The sequence below is a fragment of the Podarcis muralis genome, chromosome 3 (assembly GCF_964188315.1).
Source record: "Podarcis muralis chromosome 3, rPodMur119.hap1.1, whole genome shotgun sequence".
Taxonomy (NCBI): domain Eukaryota; kingdom Metazoa; phylum Chordata; class Lepidosauria; order Squamata; family Lacertidae; genus Podarcis; species Podarcis muralis.
In genome coordinates, this window is record NC_135657.1 from 86,714,768 (window position 1) to 86,738,166 (window position 23,399).

At 42.4% G+C, this 23,399-nt stretch overlaps 1 protein-coding gene across 1 annotated transcript in view; it reads left to right on the forward strand.

Moving 5' to 3' along the window:
* The window catches only part of LOC114593851 (protein eyes shut homolog), a 466,323-nt gene that overhangs the window by 23,025 nt on the left and 419,899 nt on the right, over positions 1-23,399 (forward strand). The window contains exon 6 of the mRNA XM_028722673.2: positions 4,514-4,635. Within this exon, the coding sequence (XP_028578506.2) occupies positions 4,514-4,635 (122 nt within the window). The remainder of the gene's footprint in view (positions 1-4,513; positions 4,636-23,399) is intronic.

Below are 23,399 nucleotides of genomic sequence, written 5' to 3' on the forward strand. Positions count from 1 at the left end.
AGCCATTGTTTCTCTTCCTCTATGGGTTTTAAATACTGTAGATGGAGTGCCAATTCTGTTGCGAATTCTGTGGGAAAAGAGTAAAGAGAACCACAGAAACATTTGTAATGGTTAAACTCATGGCTGAGTCATCTGCCCATTTCTGACATGGTACAAACTGGGGTTGTCAGTGAACTAGGCCCAGAAAGCAATTCACAGGCACCAAGCAAAGGGGATGTGAACTTCTAAATTCCCCAACTGCTTCTCTTGTTTGGATGGAAGAATTGTTGTTCTCCTTGCCTAATAAAGGCTTTGCCTTTGATGGTGGTGAAGTCCCACCATCTGTAGAATTGGTTTGGGTACAGCCTCACTTCATGACTGAATGTGTCTTAATTTTTGGGTGAAGAGGCTTTGCTAGTAGTATGATGAGATACCATCATTGTAGCAGAGCCAAAACTGCTAATGGTCTTGTGGTTATAGGTTTAGAGTTTTTCTTTTGTGAGGAGTATTCAGGTTACTCAGTATCAAAGAAGGAGGGCCATAGCCCAGTGGTTAGAGCTTCTTGACTAAATATTTCCTTCTATTCCACTCCTCTCTGGGACGCTCACCTTCACCAAGCACACTGATTTGCCCCCAGTGTTGGGCTCAGTGACACCTTCTTACTTTTTTCTGAAATATAATGCAACCTTCCCTCATGAGAAAGTTGCTCTGGTTACTTGATCACTTTGACTTCCCCTTTCTGTCTGTCCAGGTGGATATTTATCTGACATGGTCCATTTTCAAGTTATATATATTGAACCATTTTATTTAACTAGGAACATAGGAAACTGCCGTATACTGCATCAGACTAGTGCAGTGTTTCCCAACCGGTGTTCCGCGGCACACTAGTGTGCCGTGAGACCTTGCCTGGTGTGCCGTGGGAGGGAGGCGGGAGAGGCAGGGCGGCGGCGGCATCTCCTGCTGGATGCAAATCCAAACATGGCGGGCGCCTCCTTCGCTCCTTTGTAGGCGGACCATCGAGAGAGAAAGAAAAGGAGGCGAAAGAGCGAGAGAAGGCGCCTGCGCGGAAAGAGGAGCGAGCAGTGCGCCTGCGCGCCGCGGCGCCCGAGATCGCTTCTCCCCACCGCCCCTTGCTTCAAAAGAGGTCCGGGGGCAGCGGGAAGCGCAGCGCTTCTTCCCCGCTGCCCCCGGACCTCTTTTGAAGCAAGGGGCTGCGGGGAGATCGCTTCTCCCGGTGCTCTGGAGCGGCGCGGGGGGCGGGAACACCTGCCCCAGCCGCCCCGCTTCGGAACGCTGCTCCGAAGCGGGGCGGGGGGGCGGGAACACCTGCCCCAGCCGCCCCGCTTCGGAGCGCTGCTCCGTAGCGGGGCGGGGGGGCGGGAACCTCGCACCCCGCCGCCCGGCATCGGAACGATGCCCCGATGCCGGGCGGTGGGGCGGGAACCTCTCCCCCCGCCGCCCGGCATCAGAACGAGGTCCTGGACCTCTTCTGAAGGCAGGCGGGGGCAAAAGTCTTTGCTCCCCCCGCCTGCCTTCCCGGGACAGCGGAGACTTCTCCGCTGCCCCGGGCGATCTTAAAATGCTGGCGGGCGGGAGCGAAGCGTTCGCTGCCGACCCCCAGCATTTTAAAATCTCCTCGGGGCAGCGGAGACTTCGCTCCCGCCCGCCAGCATTTTAAAATCGCCCCGGGACAGCAGGGGCTTTTAAAATGCTGGCGGTCGGCAGCAAAGCCCTCCTGTCCCCGGAGCTTGCGGGGCAGGAGGTGGGAAGAAGGGCTTTTCTTCCCACCGCCAGCCTTCAGAACAGCCTTCTGAAGGCTGGCAGTGGGAAGAAAAGCCCTTGTCCCCCCCCCCAGCCTTCAGAAGAGGTCGGGGGACAGACTGTCCCCGGACCTGGTCTGAAGGCGGTTTCCCTAGGAACGCATTAATTGATTTTCAATGCATTCCTATGGGAAACCGTGCATCGCAAGACGAAAAACTCGCAAGACGAAGAGACTTGCGGAACGAATTAATTTCGTCTTGCGAGGCACCACTGTACTTTTTATATAGGCACAGAGTTAAATTTTTTAACATTTTCTAATGGTGGTGTGCCTCGAGATTTTTTTCATGAAACAAGTGTGCCTTTGCCCAAAAAAGGTTGGGAAACACTGGACTAGTGGTCCATTTAGCTCCCTATTGTCTACACCAGGGGTTGTCAACCTGGTCCCTACCACCCACTAGTGGGCGTTTCAGGAGTCTAGGTGGGTGGTAGGGGGTTGTACGGCACAAGCTGAATCCTCCTTCCATCGAGCACTGGTGGGCGGTAAGGAAGTTTTACCATCAAGAAAGATGCATTATTGGGCGGTAGGTATAAGAAGGTTGACTACCCCGGGTCTGGCAGTAGCTCTCCAGGTTCTCTTCCAGCCCTACCTGGGCATGCTGGGGATGGGACCTGGGGTCTTTGCATGCAAAACAGCTGCTCAACCATTGAGCCCTTCCTCAAAAGCAGGTTATTTATTTATCTAACAAAATGTATATACGGCTTGATTGTAAGAAAACCTCTAAGTGGTTTACAAATTAAACAAATTCATGGAGGATAAGAATAACAATGGTTACTAGCTGTGCAAAAAAAAAAAAAAAAAGAAACTTAAATTTCCATAGATGTGGATATTCAGCATATATATATATATATATATATATATATATATATATATATATATATAATTATTTGAAAGCTTACCCTTCAGGTTCAGATTTGAGTATCCGTGGAAGTAAATAACTATTGAGATTTGATAGACAAGTTAAAAAGGAGGTGAAGTGCTTTGCTTTAGCTCCATCTTAAAACTGTGAATTAAGAAAAATCCAAGCGTGTTGGGGAAAAAAAATAGTATTGGAACAAAGGGCTCCAAGCATTTAATGAGAGTAATAGCAGTTACATGTGCTGAGACTGAGTGACAGCCTAGATTACATGGTAAATCTTAGAGATAATGAAGAACCCAGGGACCTGTGTGAGGCTATAATAAATCTATGCCTGTAAGAACTGCAATCATTGCTGTCACCGGGTCCCTTGTATAGATGTAACTCTCCAAAGATACTTCTCTCTTTACATCACTAATGATGAAAAAGAGGAAGGACTGATTGTTAGCTTGGGAGGGGGCAAGAATGAAACATGGAAACTCAGGAGAGTAGCTGATCAAGGCTGTCAAACCTCAGCTCTTGAGCAGTTTCTTTTAAATAAAGTGGCACAGTGTGAAAATGGCACCTCCAGATAATAAATGTTTCTTTCCCTGTCTATTTCTTTTAAAAATAACAGATGCAAAATATCAAGGGCACTTGTTTTTTTTCTTTTCCCCAAGAGAAGAAATGCACCTCGGGGGAGGGATTTTTGGTGTGTGTGGAGGGGAATACCTGGAAGGGAAAGCTGGACACCTGCCATCTAGGAAAACATCCAGCAACTGAACATCAACTGTAAAGCAGTTTGTGTTAGTTTTATATTAGCACTGTGTTGAAATCTGCCCTGTTGTTAAGTCAGGTGGGGCCATGTAGGAATTGGCTACTGTGTTGGGTTCAGATGCACTCTACTCTGTGATGTCCCAGTCAAGATACTAGATTCAGGTAGGTAGCTGTGTTGGTCTGACGCAGTCAAAATAAAAAAACAAAATAAAAAGGGTGGGGTTTCTATCAGAATGGTAGTAGGAGATGGGTGATTAACTCAATGAGTATGGTAAACCTGTTGATGACTGTTAAGGACTGCAATTAGTCCTATAGGGAAAAGCAAGAGAAAGTATGCTGATGACAGTCGTTAACATTTGTCTACAGGTTTATCATACCCATTGAGCCAATCACCCATCTCCTACTACCCTTCTGAGAAAAAACCCACCCCACCCTCCCACTATATATAAGGGTCTGGTGACTTCTGTTTCAATGTATCTGAAGAAGTGTGCATGCACACTGAAGCTTATACCCAGAACAAACTTAGTTGGTCTCCAAGGTGCTACTGGACAATTTTTTTATTTTTATTTTTATTTATCCAGTCAAGATAGTTTGGGATGGGAATTTCACCCAGTTTTCTTCGTAGGAATGGATAAGAGCAGTTAATTCATAAGGGGGGTGGGTAAAAGCGGAGAGCATTTGGGAACATAACTGGTGTGGAGCTAAATTGCTTTTACACCTGATGGCCCTAATGCTGAAGATGGGGCGGAGCACGAGAGTGTACCCTCTTCTCAAATTAGGTGGGTTACTTAATTGTCATGAATGGCTGCTGATGTCATTATCTCCTGTATCAGAAATCCAGTTTGCCTGTGTATGACATACCTTCTTTTCATTTCAGTGACGATTACAAAATACTGTTTCAGTTCCCTCCCCCCGCCCCCCACCCCGCCCCTTGCTTGTTCTCTCTTTCCATTTCCATTGCCCTTTATATTTCTGGAGAAAATAGGACTACATTTCTAGGATTTATGTGCTATCTTTATTTAAGTGTTTTGCAGTTCCAGTTACAATCTAACTTGGTACAAAATGTGATTGACCTGCTCCCTCCCCCCCTTCACACACTGCAGTTGTTGACGGCTTCTACTGCTTGTGCAACCCTGGGTACGCAGGACAAAAATGTGACCAAGATATTGATGACTGCCTCGTTAACGCATGCAAACACAATTCTACCTGTGTGGATCTCCATTTGGTTAGTACACAGTAAGCATTTCATTTTTGCTTTTGGCGGAGGGGGGAGGAGTGTGCTACGGTGACCTGTTGTATGTGCATGTACTAAAAAACTAGACTCCCTTCGTGCATAGCCTTCCAAGAGGACAGGAAACAAAACACTTTTTCATTCTTGTACTTCAGGGGTAGAGAACTTGTTTTCAGTGTGGTGGCCACATTCACTTCTGGGCGACTGTCTGGAGACAGGGATGGGGGGCACATTTCATTGGTGTGTGGGGTTAATGGAGCAATTAATGTGGATTTTACCAATGTACAGTAGGTAAGTTTCTACAGAAGCTCTCACACCCCTATTTTACATCCAAGAAGGACATACTCCAGCCAGGTTAGAACAGTCAAGAATGATGCGAAGCAGGTCTAGTGTGGTTGTGGATGGGGAGAGGGTGTAGCAGTTCGAAAGCACATCAAAGTGCAAGTAGATAAATAGGTACCGCCCCAGCAGGAAGGTAAACAGCATTTCTGTGCGTTGCTCTGGTTTCACCAGAAGTGGCTTAGCCATGCTGGCCACATGACCTGGAAAAACTGTCTGGGGACAAACGTCGGCTCCCTCGGCCAGTAAAATGAGATGAGCGCCGCAACCCCAGAGTCGTCTGCAACTGGACTTAACTGTCAGGGATCCTTTACCTTTACCTTTTTACTACCTCCTTAATGCATCACCAAATGATGCTTACGTGATTTATCTTTCTCCTCTCTTGGGAACAGTATCCCGGTGAGAATCTACAAAAAAACAAGAACGGGTGGAAATTACTTGCATGAATGGTGCTTACTTCTCCCTGTGCTTACAATCTCTCTTTTCTTCTACAGCTAAATCTTGCCATAAAAAGCCTAATTCACTTCCATTTACAGCATCATATCTTAGATTTGTTTTCTTTGTGTGTCCCAAGAGGCTTTTTGTTGTTGTTTTCTTACCATCACTCAAGTCTATCCATTCTCCTTCTACAGTAATAGGTCATATTCCTCTGTCAAAAACATATACCATTTTGTTTTAAATGGACTGTGACATAGTTAGAAGATCAATAAAATCCCCACTGGGTCATCATTCCCGAGAAAGCTGGGCCAGAGGGGGGAGAGAGACATAAGAACACCCTCCCCTCAGAGCATTTTTTCAATATAGAAATAGAAACACACACACACACACACACACACACACACACACACACAGGGTTTAGCTTTATTTGGGGTATGCCATTTATGATGCTTTTGGTTGGCTTTTCACCTAATAATGCTGTTGTTGTTTTTTTGTAGCATAACATCATTGAGCACTATAATCACTTTAAAAATAACTGTTATGGACAAAGAGCATTTAATTGTTTTCTTTTTGTCAGATATATCCTTTGTTGGGTATTTGACTTTCCTAGATGTGCAATTCAATCATAATTATAAATGCAAATAAATAAGACAAAAGCCTTCTCCTAGATCTGGTGTTTATAGTGCAATCCTATACATGTCTCCTGAGAAGTAAGTCCCTTTGAGTTCAGTGTTGTTTCCTTCTAAGTAAGTGAGTATAAGATCACATGCTTAAACACTAGAATGAATTGCATTGCTCATATTTGCTACCACTGCATACACCATAAAATCAGTAATGAACTAATGGAAGGTGAAAGGTTGTGATAAAAGGCAACCTTTCAATCTCTTCTTAGGGATTTTTTGTAGGCTTGGTTTTGTTCAGTATTTTCTTTGGTGACCTTAGAGAGGGGTGGAAGACTGTGATAAAGAGAATAAATCTGAGAATGACACTGCTAAGAGCATTAATAATGAGGAGGCCAACTAGGAAGCCATGCAGGATTAACAGTTTGACCTTATGAACTAAAGTAACAGATCTTAAATTCAAGAGTTCACAATATAAGGTCCTGGGTCTGGGGACCAATAATGGTCATTTTCACTGTTAGCCAGGCAGCCTGACTGAAGGGAAATGGGGTGTCTTGGTACTGCTTAATCAATAATAAGCAGCCACCAATATGATGTTTCTGCCTTGAGGGCAAAAGCAACTATTGATTGTGTTATGTAAGGCATTTCTTGTTGGCATAGGGAAGTATATTCATACTTTTGAACAGGAGAAGGATAGGACCTCACCTGAAATGATATCATCCCACTGAGTGATTGGGAGCGAAGGCGACAATATTCTTCCTTTCTCATAACAGAAGAACTCAAGGTCTCTCAATAAAATTGATTGGCAATAAATTCAGGGCAGATAAAAGAAAGCTCTTCACACAGAGCATCATTAACTTATGAAATTTGCTGCCATAGATGTGGTGATAACTGCTGCCTTATATAGCTTTAAAATTGGTTTAGGCAAGTTTTGCTGATCCATCAGGGTTCACATCCCAGTGTTGGAAACCCAATGTGCAAATAGGGCAGCACTCTTCACTGAGCACATATTAGCTGGGGAGTGCATCTGGTACACATAGCATCGCCAAGAGCACAAAACTTACACATATTTTGTGGGAAACAAATTGATGTGGCATAAAAATTGAAACAATCCTCTGGATTGAGCAACAGAGTGCCGGCATGTTGTCTTGCAGTGAGGGGCTGTGCTTAATGCCTTTTGGCACAGTCCAGCTTTGTGATTGTAACAGTGGTGGTCCTCAGCTAGCAAGATTTATCTGCTGTCATCTGCTATTTATAATACATAAGAGATAAAACAGAATGTGATGTTGGGGGAGTCCAGTAGTGCACTCTGCTGAGAAAGGGATGAGTTAATGCTCAGTTTATTTGTTTTGTATGCATAGGTTCCTTCCATGGGGGGCGGGGGGGAGGAAATATTTTGGAATTGCTCTCCTTGCCTTTCTTCTGTACACTTACATAAATGTAAAAAATTTTCAACAGATATGAAAATAAAAATTGTTTTCCAGCAACCAAATCCTTTTTTACATTTACTCCAAGTAAGACAGGCTGTTCAACTAGTCTTGCTTCTAAAAGAGGGTTGTAGGATTGTAGCTGAAATCATTCATCAAGGATATACATGGCCCATTGTCTTTATGCTCTGTAGGGATACTAAAACCTGACTGGAAGGAAGAAGATCGATGCCACTGAGATCAGTCTGCCCACCTGTGTTTCCTATAAAGGGGACAATGGTGAACCAGTGCAGTGGTGTTATTTTTGCAGCAGTAAGAACCATTTGTCTAATGCCTTTTAAAACAATTTATGGCATCTTGTATGTATGTGAAGTGCATGGTGTTCACTTGTACTGTCAATGTGATGGATTAAGGCAATGCCATAGCTGAAGTATGAGAGCAGATTAAAGGGATGTGGTACTTTCATCTGGAAAATAGAGGAGTGGTCACCAAAGCAAGCTACTACATCATCCTGTGACAAAACACTATATGACACAGGCTGACTTTGCTATGTTTATTAATATTCTCACCGGAAAAAATGGATAGTAAGAAATTGCTGAGAAAGAAAATCCTGACTAGGTGAAGCAAAACCAAAAGGAGATAAGATGACCAAGTCAAGATGACCAAGTTGATGGGGGAGAGCCAGTTTTCCTCCATCTTGTGGAGGGCAATAGGGATGAAAGAGTTTAGCCCCTCCCTACTTGCATGTTGATTTTACACATGGGTAAAATCCTTGAAGAGTCCTCATGTTAACTCCCTGGGGTGACCATCTTGACCATCATTTCTTGCCAAAAGTAGGACAGAACATGACCAGGCTCTCAACTCCCTGCTCCTATACAGAGCTATGGGGAGAACTACTAAAGCCTCTGTTTGGCACGCTGGTGGAAGAGACTTAAAGAGCCCTTTGCTCATGCATCAGCGTGCAGTACTGCTGCTTATGTGACATAATGACTGAACTATGCTCAGTCACTAATAGTGCTGTTTACTTATGGGGTGGGGTGGAAGGAGAATCCCTTCTGGTGGTACAGATTCCTGTTGGTTTTTGAAAGAAGGCACATTGACTGAGATTGGGTAATCTTTACTCCTTCTCTAATAGGTCATCCTTAGCCAGCACTGAGATGACACCCTTTTTTTCTGTCACATAAGTACTATCAAGCTTTCAGTCCATTCTAGGACTTTGCAAAAGCAAAGTGGCTGGTCATGTGGCCAATAGAAACAAGGGATAATCATGCTTGGAAATAGCCACAGATTACTATGTCTCACCTCCTAGTTGGCATCCTTCTTTTTATTAAGAGTTAAATTTTTGAACCAAGCAAGGTCAGTGGTACTGCCTCCATTCTGACTTCCACAGGCTGATACACAAGCAAAGGGCTCTTTCATTCTCCCTCACCAGTATGTCCAACAAAGGCTTTGGTAGAGTTTTCCACTTATCTGTGTTGTGGAGTACAGAGTTGAAGAACCTTTTGCCTTGGTTTGTATGAGACTAAGTGACTGAAATGCTGAAATACTGTGCCAGACTGAGTGTCCAGCCTACCATTTACCTCTCCCTAGTGTGAGCCACTGTGGGGTGGGATTATTGCTTAGACTGAGTATGTATGTGATGGAAACTCTTAAGTGACTGTTTTGTCATTGTAGCAAGGTCACAATATTTTTCTTCATTATTCCACTGAAATCACTTAGTGCTAAAAACACCAGTTACCAAGTTCCTGTTTCCTAGCCTGCACTGCTTGCATCTGACATATTACATATATATGCTGCAAATGTTTTTTAAAAAATGGTGTTCTGTTTCAGCCATGTGACTCCCAGAAATCCCTGAGAAATTGCACAGCTCTTTGAAATTTATCTCATGTAGTTCATTTCTGTAGCAAGAGCTGTTTTTGAAGACTTGGTGCTGGTGAGTTGTTGAATAGTAATGCCTCAAGGTGCCTTTATCTTACTCAGTACTATGGATTTATTTCACCCATCTAAACTGAAGCAAAAGGATCCATAGGCTCTTAAGACTAACATTGGAACACATTTTCTGTGACATCCAAAATAGTGTTTTTCTGATTTATTAGTTATAGTGATGATATTTTATTCTATAGCAAACTGTGCGATAAATGGAAAAAGAAATTGCATAAAATGCACATAGAAATCTAATAGATGACAGAATAACAGGGAAAATAAGAGGAAAATCAGATGGGAGCCTTGAAACTTTACCCTCTTCTCAAACTGCGGCATCCCATACATCAAATTGGTCATAAATAATAGAAGAGAAAATTCTACTCTCTTGGTAGTTTAGTCCAAGTTACTATCTCTGTTAAAACAGTCATACCTATTCAGCAATGTGGCACATTCTGGTGGACTGAAATATGTTTCCAGGGCAAAACATAAACATGGAGTGGTGTGTTGTGAGGCTTCCTCTGCTGTGTGCCCTACAAGTCCTCAGAAACCCAACCTCTCTCAACACCAGAGCTAGTGAACTCTTCAGATTCTCCTGCTGGAATTTTTTCTCATCATTTTTGAGGGAAATATTCTTGTAAAAGTTCTTTCTCATCATTGGACCTCTTGTCTATCACGTGGCTCTCCTTGTTTAGTGTAATGAACACTAGAGAGCCTTCAAACTCCTGCCTTTCTTTGTTTCCTCTCATCCAGGCCAACTAAAGCTTTGTTGCATAATGTTCTCTCCCTTCTGCTCCTTTCCTTGCCCAGCTTCTAAGTCTCCTTTTTCTGTACCATCACCCAAACTCCTACTTCTTAATAGAGTTCAGCCGGTAGGCCTGCGTCTCGTAACTTCCAGCCTTACTGGTCCTCTTTACTGGCTGTTTCTGCCAGTGGCCCCTCACCCTCTTGCACACGCTTCTTATCTTCCTAGTTCTCAGTGCTTCAAAGCCCATACAGCCGTTGCCTCTGTGGTCCTTCCCTCTTGTTACTCCAGCATGTCTGTCTGTCTCTCTCTCGCTATGAATATGGAACCACCACTGCTGTCCTGCCTGTGGTTATTTTATCCTTACATGGGTGAGGGATGTCAATGAGCTGAAAGTTGTTTCCTCGACACTCAGCTTCCCAGCTGTGCTTCTCCTTTCCTAGGTCAATTAGCAGCATGCAATGGCAGCTTCTCTGTTACCGCCACTCCCACTCCTCGTACAAGCAATGGATGTGCTGGGCAAATATGAGGTTAGTTTGTTTTTTATTTATGTATTTATTTTTATACTCAGTTGAAGCAATAATATGCAGTGTTCTAGGTTGAATACAAATTAGTTTGATTGAGAACACAATAAAAACAAGTGTGAGAGAAGTAATTCTTTCATATATGGTGGCTGTGGCCTAAATTACAGAGATTTCAGAAGGATAGTTTAGATTTTTATTTTTGCAAACTCAACTAGATGTTGCCGTATTTTAATAACATATACAAAACTGCATATACTAGGAGAGAGTGCACAAAAATGTATATATGAATAAAATAAAGAAAAATGCATTATATTGGTCAAGACTGCATTATAAAATGTCTACATTACAGGGGGGGGGGATGCAGTGAAGTGTTGACAGATATTCATGAGGGGAAAGTTCACAAACTGATGCAGAAAGATGGAGAACTGGTAGGGTGGTGGGGGTGAGAATCCAAAATTGCCAGATTTCCCCATCCCCCATTGGAAGGACATTATTCAGAACATTCTATGGCCGATGTGATTTTCCACTGACTTATCAGCAAGTAAAAATATCTGTTGCCAGCTTTCAGTCCAGAATAAAAAGCCATTTGCCTTCTCCTCATCATTTTCTAGTCCAAAGCTTTTATTCTGGTGAAACAACAGTGTGCATGTAAGCAAAAGGCTTTCACAGCCTGGTTCTGGCTTCACAACCTGCTCTGCAGGAGTCTCAAAGCCACATTCCTACTGCACCGATAAGGATTAACACATTGACAATACATCCTAACCAGATTTCTTTATAGGCTGGGGGGGGGCGGGCAACATTAAACTTACGTACCAGGTTTGACACTCATGAAGCCACATGGCAATACTCCCAAAGCTTGCTTCCCCACCCCATCATCTCTCTCTCTCTCTTTGTCAAAATATGTTTGAATTCCAGATGTGTTATCTCTCCATGCAAGGAAAGACTGCAGAGAGGACTCACAAGGGATAGATTGTGAGCAGGAATCAATTTATGTGCGCTTTCTTTTTCTTACCTGGCAGAGGCACCCCAGTCCCACTGAAGAACTAATTTGTAGAGAGTTTCATTTATTCTCAATTTCTTCCTCAGGAAGCAGCAAGCAGACAATGTGGTGTTGTCAAGCAGCCAATGTTTTGTTAGGCACTTGGCATCTTTTTCTCTGATTCTGTTAAATGGGCCAGTGATTTTTCAGTAGGCACCAACCCAGCTAAACATATGGAGAAAATTCTAGACCACTGGTATACCACCACAAAATCTGAACATCGAGACTGATTAATGAGGGAGGGAATTACAGCCAGCATATTCCACACTGGAGTAGGAATCATGCTTATCCATCCTGCGGGCTTTGGCCAGGATAACTAAAACAAAATAACAGTTCTAAATCTAATTGGTCTATAGGCCATGGCCCTGTTTACATTTTAGAAAATGAAAATCTTAAGAGCTTGATGGATTTTTAAAATTATTTTCTTACCTACCAACCAGCCAATGTTCCCTTGATTTTTGGAGAATGAAGTACTGTCAAATAGGACACACAGTTTGCACTGTGAGGTCTTGGTGTTTTTACTGAATTAACTTGTAATGATTACATCATCTGTTACCACCTGCCATATCTACTACAGCCAGCTGCATCTTTCCTGAGTGCCTGTTACATTGACCAAATAGGCACCTGTCGAGATAGTACTTATGATCCAAGTTCAATCATAAAGATCCAGAGTGAGAATAGATATCTAACATGATCTATCTAGTATCTGCACTTCTTAGACTTGTTCCATTCTGTCTCAGACACAGCTGTAACCAGAGATGGTTCCCTGCCACCTCAACATGTTATAGGTGGGTAGTGCACACTAACCCTTTTCTTATCTTAACTCCCTGTCCTTGGCTTAGCACTCCCACCCCCCTGCCAGTTGCTTTTCCTTCTTTAAGGTTTCAGGTGTGTTGTTTGCAGACCGATCCTCTGCTTGTTGTGTCATAGTAAACAATTGCTATTCCCTGAGCATATTAACAAAGTTTGCCTGTCTAGGTCATTTTCCTTTGCCCAAATTGCTCCCTGCTACAGGGTTCCACTAAGGCTGTTTGCACAGGTGAGCATGCACCTGGACTGTTGCTGGGAATAGAGATTTGGGCATAGAAAATGAATATTGACAGACCTCTGCTAATACGCTCAGGGACTAACTGTGGATCCACAGACAGAGGCATGTCCTCTGAGGCAGCATCAGAACCATCCTGCGCACAGCAGGCAAACCAGAATTGCTTTGCATCAGTGATAAAGCAACATCAATTTCCTTGGCATCGTACTAAGGAGTATCAAGTGAAGGTAACATTTCAGAGACTTCTTTCACCCCTTTCTTCCAAATGACAAAGAAAGCAACACAGGATAGAGACCAGATTATATAACTGCTGGCCTGATTGTCTCCAGAGAATTTCCTGTGGGAGCAAGCAAGTCCACTGGTGGGCTTGCAACCCAGCCAGAATGATGAAGAAGCACCAGTTGTTGAACTAGAACCTCCCTGTGGGAAAATGTGCATGCAGTGGTCAGAATTTCCACAAGACCTGCAAACCCCAAAAAGAGGACCTCCCATTCATGCATCGATTCATCTCGCACATGGAGGTGCTACTAGCTTACTGAACACAATCTTGGCTTTTTCATGACTCCAGCTGCAAGCGCACAAGAAGGGCTAAGTGTATAAACCAGTATTGGCCCATTTCAGTAAATTATTGTAGGCTGGAATGCCTCACGCTTGCTAAGGAGTAACCTCCGCTGAACAGTGGGACTTGTTTCCAAGTGGGCATGCATGGAACTGGGCTCCAGTGGTATCAGACAGCCATATCAGCTGACTATTAGCTCTATTCTGGAGTTGGCTCTATTCTGTTGCTGTTGTTTAGTCATTTAGTCATGTCCGACTCTTCATGACCCCATGGACCAGACCACGCCAGGCACTCCTGTCTTCCACTGCCTCCCGCAGTTTGGTCAAACTCATGTTTGTATCTTCGAGAACACTGTCCAACCATCTTGTCCTCTGTCATCCCCTTCTCCTTGTGCCCTCAATCTTTCCCAACATCAGGGTTTTTTCTAGGGAGTCTTCTCTTGTCATGATGTGGCCAAAGTATTGGAGCCTCAGCTTCAGGATCTGTCCTTCCAGTGAGCACTCAGGACTGATTCCATTCCTTCAGAATGGATAGGTTTGATCTTCTTGCAGTCCATGGGACTCTCAAGAGTCTCCTCCAGCACCATAATTCAAAAGCATCAATTCTTCGGCGATCAGCTTTCTTTATGGTCCAGCTTTCACTTCCATACATCACTACTGGGAAAACAATAGCTTTAACTATACGGACAATAGGGCAAATTTTCCTGGACAGCATTTTAGGTTTATGGCTCTATTATGGAATTGTGTTTCTTTTCTTGCTTTATTCAGAATGAAGAATGGGTTTTTTTTTTCTGTGTAGTTTTGATAAAGGAATGCGATGCTTAGAACTGAACTTTAGGCCACCTTTGACATTAGTATTGCTCCGGCAAAAATAAATAAATCACAACGTCAACAAAGTATCACTCCACCTAATGCATCCACAAATGATCTAAAGTGCAACCTACTGTGTACTAACTTACACACACAGTTCACTACAAGGAGGGTAATACTGCAGCAGCTGGTTTTTTGTTTTTTTTAAAAAAGCAATCACGTCCTCAGGTGGACAACAGAACTTTCCTAATGTCAAAACTTTGGACTCAGTATATTTATCTACATAAAGCCGCAAAGATGGCCATTTGAGTTAGCACTCAAACCGGCTTCATGGCAAGACCTGTTATATGCTGGAAAAAATGGTTAATCTTAATTCTTTCCGAACTATTAAGCCTTATAGCCATTTAAGCCATTTTGAAAACATTAAGGGCATGGGCAGAGCAATCTTAACCTCTGATCTGCACTGCTGGTGGAGATTAGTATTTGAAGGAATTGTCCAGTGGTGTGGCTAGTGGGGACCTCCCCTGCACCCATCAAATGAGACTCAGAGTGCATGCTACCACTGGTGACAGCTAACATAAGCTCACAAAATGGGACACTAGGGAAGCAAAGCAGGGTTAGGGATGGATCTGCTGAATCCTAAGTCAGTCAAGTTCCTGAAGAGTACTGTGGCAGCTTGGAGCTGGCACAACAACATAGGTAAAACAAAGCAACACACATTCTACCTTGGCAGGCAGGAGTGATCAGGGCTCTGAGCAAAGTGGGGAAAAAATCTGGTCTTCCCCCCACCACACCTCAATTAGGATTGTTTTCTAAGTGATTTACAACCAGTCACTAATCCTCTCTCCCCACTGCACCTCCCCCACCAAAGCTCCCAGATTATCCATTCCTGAGGATTTGATGTTCCACTGGTACAGCATGGCATATGGCAGAGAGGGCTGCAGTAAGTAGAGGAAATCCACAAAGGACAGGAGCAGAGGCAGATTTAGGGGAGTGCAACTGATTCGGTCGCACTGGGTGTGGCGCCGCAGGGAGTGCCACAACTATGATGTAGAATGGAAGGTGAAAGGCAGGGGGCACTGAATTTTGACATCGCTACTGTCAGGAGCCTTGTCTTATGTGAGCAGAAGCACTTTCCACTAGTGCAGGAAAATATTTCAGCAAGGACTGGTCCACTGTCCCTCAGACCTTGTGGAGGGCTGAACTATATTTTTTGGGGGAAATGAACGAATTCCTATGCCCCACACATAACCCAGAGATGCATTTTAAATAAAAGGACACATTCAACTCATGTAAAAACACGCTGATTCCCAGACCATACGCGGGCTGGATTTAGAAGGCAACCGGGCTGTATCCGGCCCCCGGATCTTAGTTTGCCTACCCATGCACCAGTGGAAAGCCACCATGAGATGAAATCATTTACAAATAACATCCATTATTCTTAATGCCTCTGTTCATATTCTTGCTTCTCTCTCTCTCCACCCCACCCCCCCGTGTGTGTGTGTGTGTGTGTGTGTGTGTGTGTGTGTGTGGAGTGGGAAAGAACAATTAACAGATTATTGAATTTGGGTCTGGTTCATTTCCCTGAAATATCATTGTCATCTACTGGGCTTTATTTATTAATAAGCCCAATAGATGATGGAAATCACGAGCAATCCTGGCTAAGCCATTCCCTGTTCTTATCTGCAAACAAATGGTCTCTCTGTGTGTTTAATAAAATATCAAAACAGCAAGATGCTTCAGTACGCTCCATTATCTCATGACTTCTCCGCGTACAATATGCTGAAGAGTTTCTTCCTGTGTATTAGCTTTTTAAGAGACTGTACACACATTATGTATATTATGAGGTAAAGAGCGAGTACAGTACTTGAAAGCATTTTGTGCTATATAGGAAAAAATTGCTCCTTTTGAGCCTCGGCATGCATAAGCAGACACCCTCTGTCTACCAATACACTGCTCAGCAGCATTCCATTGATCAAAGGAAACATTATGCAGTCACAATAGCGCCTGTATAGTTGAAGTGGATAGGTCAAACTTCATTGTACCATTGTAAAGCATGAATGCTGCAAAACTTAACAGAATGGAGATGATTTCTCCAACTTCCCGAAATTTGGCATGCAGTAGCTACACGTCGAGCATTATAAGTAACCAAATTTGAGACGGATCCATTAAGAAATAGCTCAATTTACCTCTTAGGACACAGAATGTACTTGCCATTTCCCCCTTGTTCATGTAGCACTCATCCAGACTTCCTTTTGTGCTGCATTTCTGGGCTTTAAAGCTGTATGTCCAAGCAGTTTGCTTTGTTTTGTTTAGTTTATTTTTACCAGTGAATATGAGTGAATGGCAACCAGGTTTTCTGTGGATTGCCATATGTTCCAATTTAGCACTAAAGAGCAGGCTTTTCAGGGGAAAGTGGTGGGGCAAAGGCAAAACCACTCGGACCCATGATTTCTAGGCACGGGACAAGCAGAAGGGTGAACAAGCTGTTAGTTATAGTCCTAGTGATATTAACTAAGAAGGGGAAATTTAATAATAATAATAATAATAATAATAATAATAATAATAATAAATAAATAATTTATTTATTTATTTATTTATTTATTTATTTATTTATAGCCCGCCCATCTGGCTGAGTTTCCCCAGCCACTCTGGGCAGCTTCCAATCAAGTGTTAAAAACAATACAGCATTAAATATTAAAAACTTCCCTAAACAGGGCTGTCTTTTAAAGATAAGATAGCTGCTTATTTCCTTCACATCTGAAGGGAAGGCGTTCCACAGGGCGGGTGCCACTACCGAGAAGGCCCTCTGTCTGGTTCCCTGTAACCTCACTTCTCACAATGAGGGAACTGCCAGAAGGCCCTCGGTGCTGGATCTCAGTGTCCGGGCTGAACGATGGGGGTGGAGATGCTCCTTCAGGTATACAGGACCGTCTTGCAACTCCTAAGTGCCCAGCTTCCCACTCCTGAAGTGGGGAGGATGCTTGTCACTGCTGTAGTGACCCTTTACCTTCCCTATTTACCTCCATACACTAACCACTAGATATCAATATACAGTACAACATCTGGGATGGGGAAGCAATGGAGCTCTATATGCATGCGTATGTAGATTACCTGCAAAGTCTTGAAATAAATGGAATGTATTAACCTCTGCAGAGGTGAGTTTCTTCAAAGTGAAGAATTCCTTGTAAGTGTAAGACATCTGGCAGTTCTTTGGAGAAGTTATTTTCAGCTCTGAAGAGGCATTAGTTTGTCAGAGCTCCTTTCATGCCAATCCTGCAGGTGTTTCAGTTAGCGCAGTATGGACTAATTTAGCTTGTATTTAAGCAAGGACATATGTTTTGCTACTGAATGAATTTGTTACCCAGGAACACTCTCTTGCTTGACAAACATCTCACTTTGCAGTGAAGGTTGATTTCCTTCCTCAGGGAATATCTTTGTTAGGCAGGGAGGGGAATTGATGTTTTATGTGTAATGCAGATACCTAGTAGTTATGCTTGAATTATATACAGTAGCCAGCAACCAAGGAATTGTGAAACCAGTTACATGAGCCAAAGAGCACAGAGAAGTAAGTGTAAGCAGTTCTCCTACTTCACAGGAAAGGTCGGTTTAGATCAGTTTGGATTGGCCCAAAGTTACTCAGTAAACTTCGTGAGGATTTGAGCAGATCAGGTTTGTAAGCTCTTGGACCTATGCATCTGAAATTTGGCAGGTTTCTTAGGCAGGCTCACCTCTCTTGGTGTGTAGTTTTCATTCCGGTGACCCACAAAAAACCAAGGGCGGGGGAGTGAAGTATTCCTATTTTACCCAGTCCAAAACTTCAGAGTCTGCCTTTTGCAGAAAAACTTCTGCAGCAAGTATGAAGAACTTCAACAATCCTTATCCCTCAGAAATTGACCACGGTGGGAAATTTCGTGCAATTAAGCAACATTAAAAAAAGATAACATTTTAGAAGTGTCCAGTAAAAAAGGTCCCTGACGTATTTAATTTGGCAGGCTTTATCCGCTTTGGAGGGCCTAGTATGCTTACAAATTTCACCCACTTCTGTCAAACATAAACAGTAATAGCCTTTTTGATATTTAATATTTCCCAATAGTGAATGGGGAAGCAGGGAAATGAAGTGGACTCAACACATGAGTTAAATTAGGCAATCTATGAAGCTCCTCATCTATGAAGCTCTAGCACCCAGAGTGGCACACATGCTGGGCACCCGGGGGCAGGGCTAGCCATCCATGGGGCGGGGCTAGCTGCCTGTGGGGTCGCCACCCGTGGGGCGAGGGTCTCAGGGGGTGCCGCCCACAGGCAAGGGTCCCAGGAGGGCAGGGCGGCGATGTCACCCCCCCAGAGATGACACCCAGGGCGGACTGCACCTACCGCACCCCCTTCCTCCGCCAGTGCTTTAGAAAGCACCAAATCAACTTTGAAACTGGATCACCCCTAGCCAACACACCAAGCTGGTTACCCCAGTACACTGCCTTGGTTGTCTGTGCCATATAGAATGTTGCTTTGGAAAGAGGGGAGACTCAAAAGCAGTTTGTGGCATTTGCTCTGAAACCTTTCCAATGAAGATGACAGCTTTGGGGATTAGTATACCTCGTTGTTAAGCACAGCGATAACCTGCCTCCATTGAAAGGAGAAAGTTACGACCTTGAGCTGGGTGGGAAAGAAGGAGATGGGAAAGAGGGGAGAGATCTATAAAATTCTGGCTTTCTAATTTGTGAACAAAGCTATCCCATGTAACTGCCTAAAAGGGCAGTGGGAAGAGGAAGTGAAAAAGTAACGATGCACATAATATTTGTGCCCAGAGAAAATGACAAGTTTAACGCTTGGACCATTTAGGAGTAGTTTATTGGTAGATGACCCGTCTTGTCAATTTCCTGCTGATGTTTCTGACATTTATTGGTGTGATTATGGTAGTTTAGAAGATGCATGGAACATCAGTGCAACGTAGTTGGTTTTTTTAAAAAAAGAAAAGCACAGCCCATCTGACAAAGGAAGCGCAAACCGTATTTCAGAAACGGTAGGTATAACAGAAATAAATCAAAGAGGTTTGTGTACATGCCTGAAGCCAAGTTAAATGTGGTGAAGCAGCCGGATTTTTCCATTTAGCAGTCTGAGATTTCTTTCTTCAAACTTAATTGCAAAATAAGGGCCAAGTAGCTAGAAGGTTAAAGAGAGACATTGCAAATTTGAGAAAAGACCCCAGATAGCAGCAGTTATTTTTTGTGGGTATCATTGAGACCAAAAAATACAGTTCAAATTTAAACATTTCCAATTACCAGAAAAGTCATTAAATTGCCTTCATTTGAGAAAGAGTGGGAAACCAAAGCAACCATTTTGTATAAAATAGTAAAACACATTAACTCCTGTAGTCCTGGGAGAGAAAAAAATACAGTCTATTTTCTTTTTTTTTAATTGTATCAATTACAATAAAATTGAATATGTATGTGTCTGGCTAGGGGACTTCACATTTTCATTTAATATATTATAGCAGAGAAGATTAGATGGGTTTGGACATCTATTTATGGTCCTATTTCTAGTTAAGAAACACAATGCATTCCAGTATATGATTGGTTGCATTTTCTTTCATACTGGATGCCATGCCATTTATATGTTTGTGTATCACATTCTTCTAGCCATGTAGAGGTTGATAGAAAACATCTTCTGCTCTAATTGTCCTGTCAGCTAAAATTACTGTTTCCTCCAAACATGAAAGTTTTCGCTGAAGTTTAAGAGTTCAGTCTTAGGGAATGGATCGTAGACAGGATTTCATCCTGTTTAAGTCTTGCTGGTGGTGCTCATCACAGGCCAATTCTGTTTCCTAATAGAATACACAAAAACCATCATTAAATCGTACACGTTTTGTAACATAACATCAATTATACACTTTTTGATGCATTGATCCATAAAACACACAGTTTGTGTGCATCTTTTACATAGAAGACACATTTCAGAGCACTTTTTGTGCACTGGAGCTGCATTGCAGAATCTGGAAAAGTGTGCGCCAAGCTCACTGGGGATTATGATTCGATATGCAAGGAAATTCAGGAGTGTCAGATTAGGCCAAATTAATTCCTCTTCCCTCCGTCCCTATTCACTCTACTTTAACCCCTTATGGAATGGACTCCAGACTGTCCTTACATGGTTCAGTCCATAGGATTACCTAGCTTCTGACATAGAGAGATGAAGCCTTCTGTCCGTCCGTCGCCCCCCCCCCCAAAAGGTACTCTGCTGATTCATCAAATCCCTTCATTTCACAATTTTGGGGTGTATTTTGGAGTGCCAGAGTAACACGTTAATGCCAGTATCAGCTGGTGCTGTGGAGTAGGCTTGGACTACCTGGCTGCCAAATATGGAAGTCACTGCCAATAACTGAGACTGGGAGAGTTGAGGTTAGTGCAGCGCAGGAGTGGGAATATCGGTTAGCTACAACGTTGCATCCGCACAATGCCTACCTGCCTGTTCACCTGTCCCTCGTAGTTACCCGCAGTCAACTCTGCATTGGAAAGCTGGATAAGCAATGCTGTCCCATCCTGTTCAGCCCCAGTGGTTAATACCTAATTTTAGCCACCCATCCAGGGAGCCATGCTTCAGGGATCTATGGGTTTGAAGGTTTATCGTCATTGTTCTCAGAGTTCCGGCACTCCTTTTTATAGAAAAATAGCACTGATTGTTCTGTATATTCTGAACTGTCATGGTATACTTCTAAATCTTTCTAGATTTAGAGTGATAAATGAATGGGAACTTAAGATTTGGTTTTAGATGGCTGCAAACAAGTTTAGAAGTTTCTCACAATTATTTGAAACGTGAATCCGATTGAAACACATTCTGTAGGAAATGCTTGTTATTAAGATACAGCACATTCTCTTACATCTCCAACCATGTCGATTTGTGTCTGATGTTTGAGGACTTGATATTAGCATGTCCTGTAGATTGTTGTATGCAAAGGTTACCTGTAGGGGATATAGATATGTCTTCATGTTATAGATCTAATGGTTTCTATTCCAGACATAAGAGTACTAAAGGAAAGGGACAAATGGAATGTGCCGTCAAACAAAAGAGCTTTTCTGGAACACTGCTTTCCTTTTAAATCACTGCCAGGGTCATAGATGTGGGAGCAAATTGAAAGGTTTGGGTGTCCTTGTACGGAGAAATGAATTCTTCTGCATTTGTGTTCAGCTGCTTATTTGTGTAGCTTATGACCTTTCACTATTCACTGAGCAATCGAGGTAAATGTCATATCAGATACACTGATCAAAGCCTCGATATTCTAAAGGTCCTTCAGAATCTGGATTGGTTATTTGGTTTATTTGAACAAATAGCTTGAGGTTATTGTTTTTATTTTGGTTTCTTTTGCTATGCAGGACCTGCCACCTTGAAGCCAACCTTCTTGACATGGTTGCTATGCCCATCACTGAATGTGCAAAGGGACAAAAATAAATAAATAAATACTGAAACCTCAAAAAACTTCCATAAAACAATGCCTCAGCTGTAATATTTATGATCTGGAAATATGCTTCAAAGTGTATTCATTTAATTAGTATACATCAGACACCATTTTAAACATTTATTTTCTCAGAATAGGCCCCCAGCCTACCTATTGATCCTAAGAATGGTCCCTTTAAGAGAAATTGCTTTCCTAAAGAGCAAGCTTTAAATGGTCTCATTTCCTCAACAGTTATTTTTTATTATTGTTCTTAATTGTTTCCTGTGGTGTTTTTAATGCTTATATATGTCACAAGCTTAAAATGTTTATTACTGTAAACCTATTATGCCTTCTGAATGTCCTTACTTTAAGCTATTTCCCCCCCTTTAATTACTATTTTATTAATCCTATCCAAACGCAATGAAACTTAGCATATTCTACCTCTGCAGAAATGAAATCTGTAAATCTCTCCCTAAAGTCTTGTGTGGATTGAATGTTTTATGTGAATTCTTTTCAGTATTTTTTTTAAAGCCATATAGCTCTTCTTTCCATATGAAATACATTTAAACATGGATTCTCTCCTCCCCAAACAAGGAAAATATCATTAAAAAAAGAATATAATTGTTTCTTTCATCTTCTTTTATTAAATTCTTTCAATATACAACAACATTTATACAGATAAATAATGAAATATCACACCCTTACCTAGAAGCTGTTATTTAGACAATACATAAATACATAATGGCCAAATAACATCAGTTCTTATCCCAAACTACTATTTGGACAATGCAATAATCAATTTAAGTTAACCAAAATGTTCTGTAATGTGAGAGGAGTCCTCCATTTTCATTATTAGCCATTCAATTACAAAAGAGTCTTTGTGTTTCAGGCCCTGCGCCAATTTCATTTTATTATTTAATTTTTCCACAAGTGCTTTTTGCCATACTTTGCTGTGCCAATTTGTCAGAGAGGCACCTTCTAAATTATTCCAGTATCTCATTATTATGAGCCTGGCTGCTAGTAGAAAAGAACTTATTGGAGGTTTAAACTGTTGCTTAACATTGTCTCCCATTAAAAGATTTAGGTGAGGCCTCCCTGAACGTTTAGAGACATTTTGTCCAGTGATTGCTTTTATTTGGACAAATATTACCACCCACCCACCCAAGAACTGAAGAATTCTGAAGCTCAGAGATAAATAATATCCAGTCTTGTAACCCAGAAATAATGTCCATTCAGTTCATAACATGCGTGTTCTTCCACCCATATAATATCCTTGATAAATTCCAGGAATCGTGTGACTCTTTCTCAAGGATAATTGAAATAATTTAGAAAGCTCTGTTCATCCCTTCAACTTCAACATGTATGAGTGTCATCTTGTGAAGATGAGTGCACTTCTGCTTTCTACCTGATACATTAAGGGATCACATGGGTGGACCAGAACTGTTTCCTATCTATGGGCAATCTTGATAGCTACAGCTATCTATTCTTAGCAGATTGTAATGCCTGAAAGCATCTGGATGTGATTGCATGTGGGTTCAGGACACAGGCCCTTCACTTCACTGCAAATAATTTGCTGGCTCCTAGTCCAATCCAGAGCTTATAATTAACAGTTCACCGCAACTAGTCGGTGCACTAAAGCCCATATCAAGCTGAATTATTTCGCCCTCTCTGTAAATGGATGATTGACAGGTGATTGTAGAAACATAGAATTACCATACATTTGACATACACACAACCACCAGTGTAGTTGTTGTTTTTTCTGTTCTCTACAAAACACATAGTGTTGAAGCACCCTTGGCAATACGTAATGTCAAGGTCACCATAACCCAAAGTGTTAGTCCAAAATAAGGAAAAACAGAACATTTCT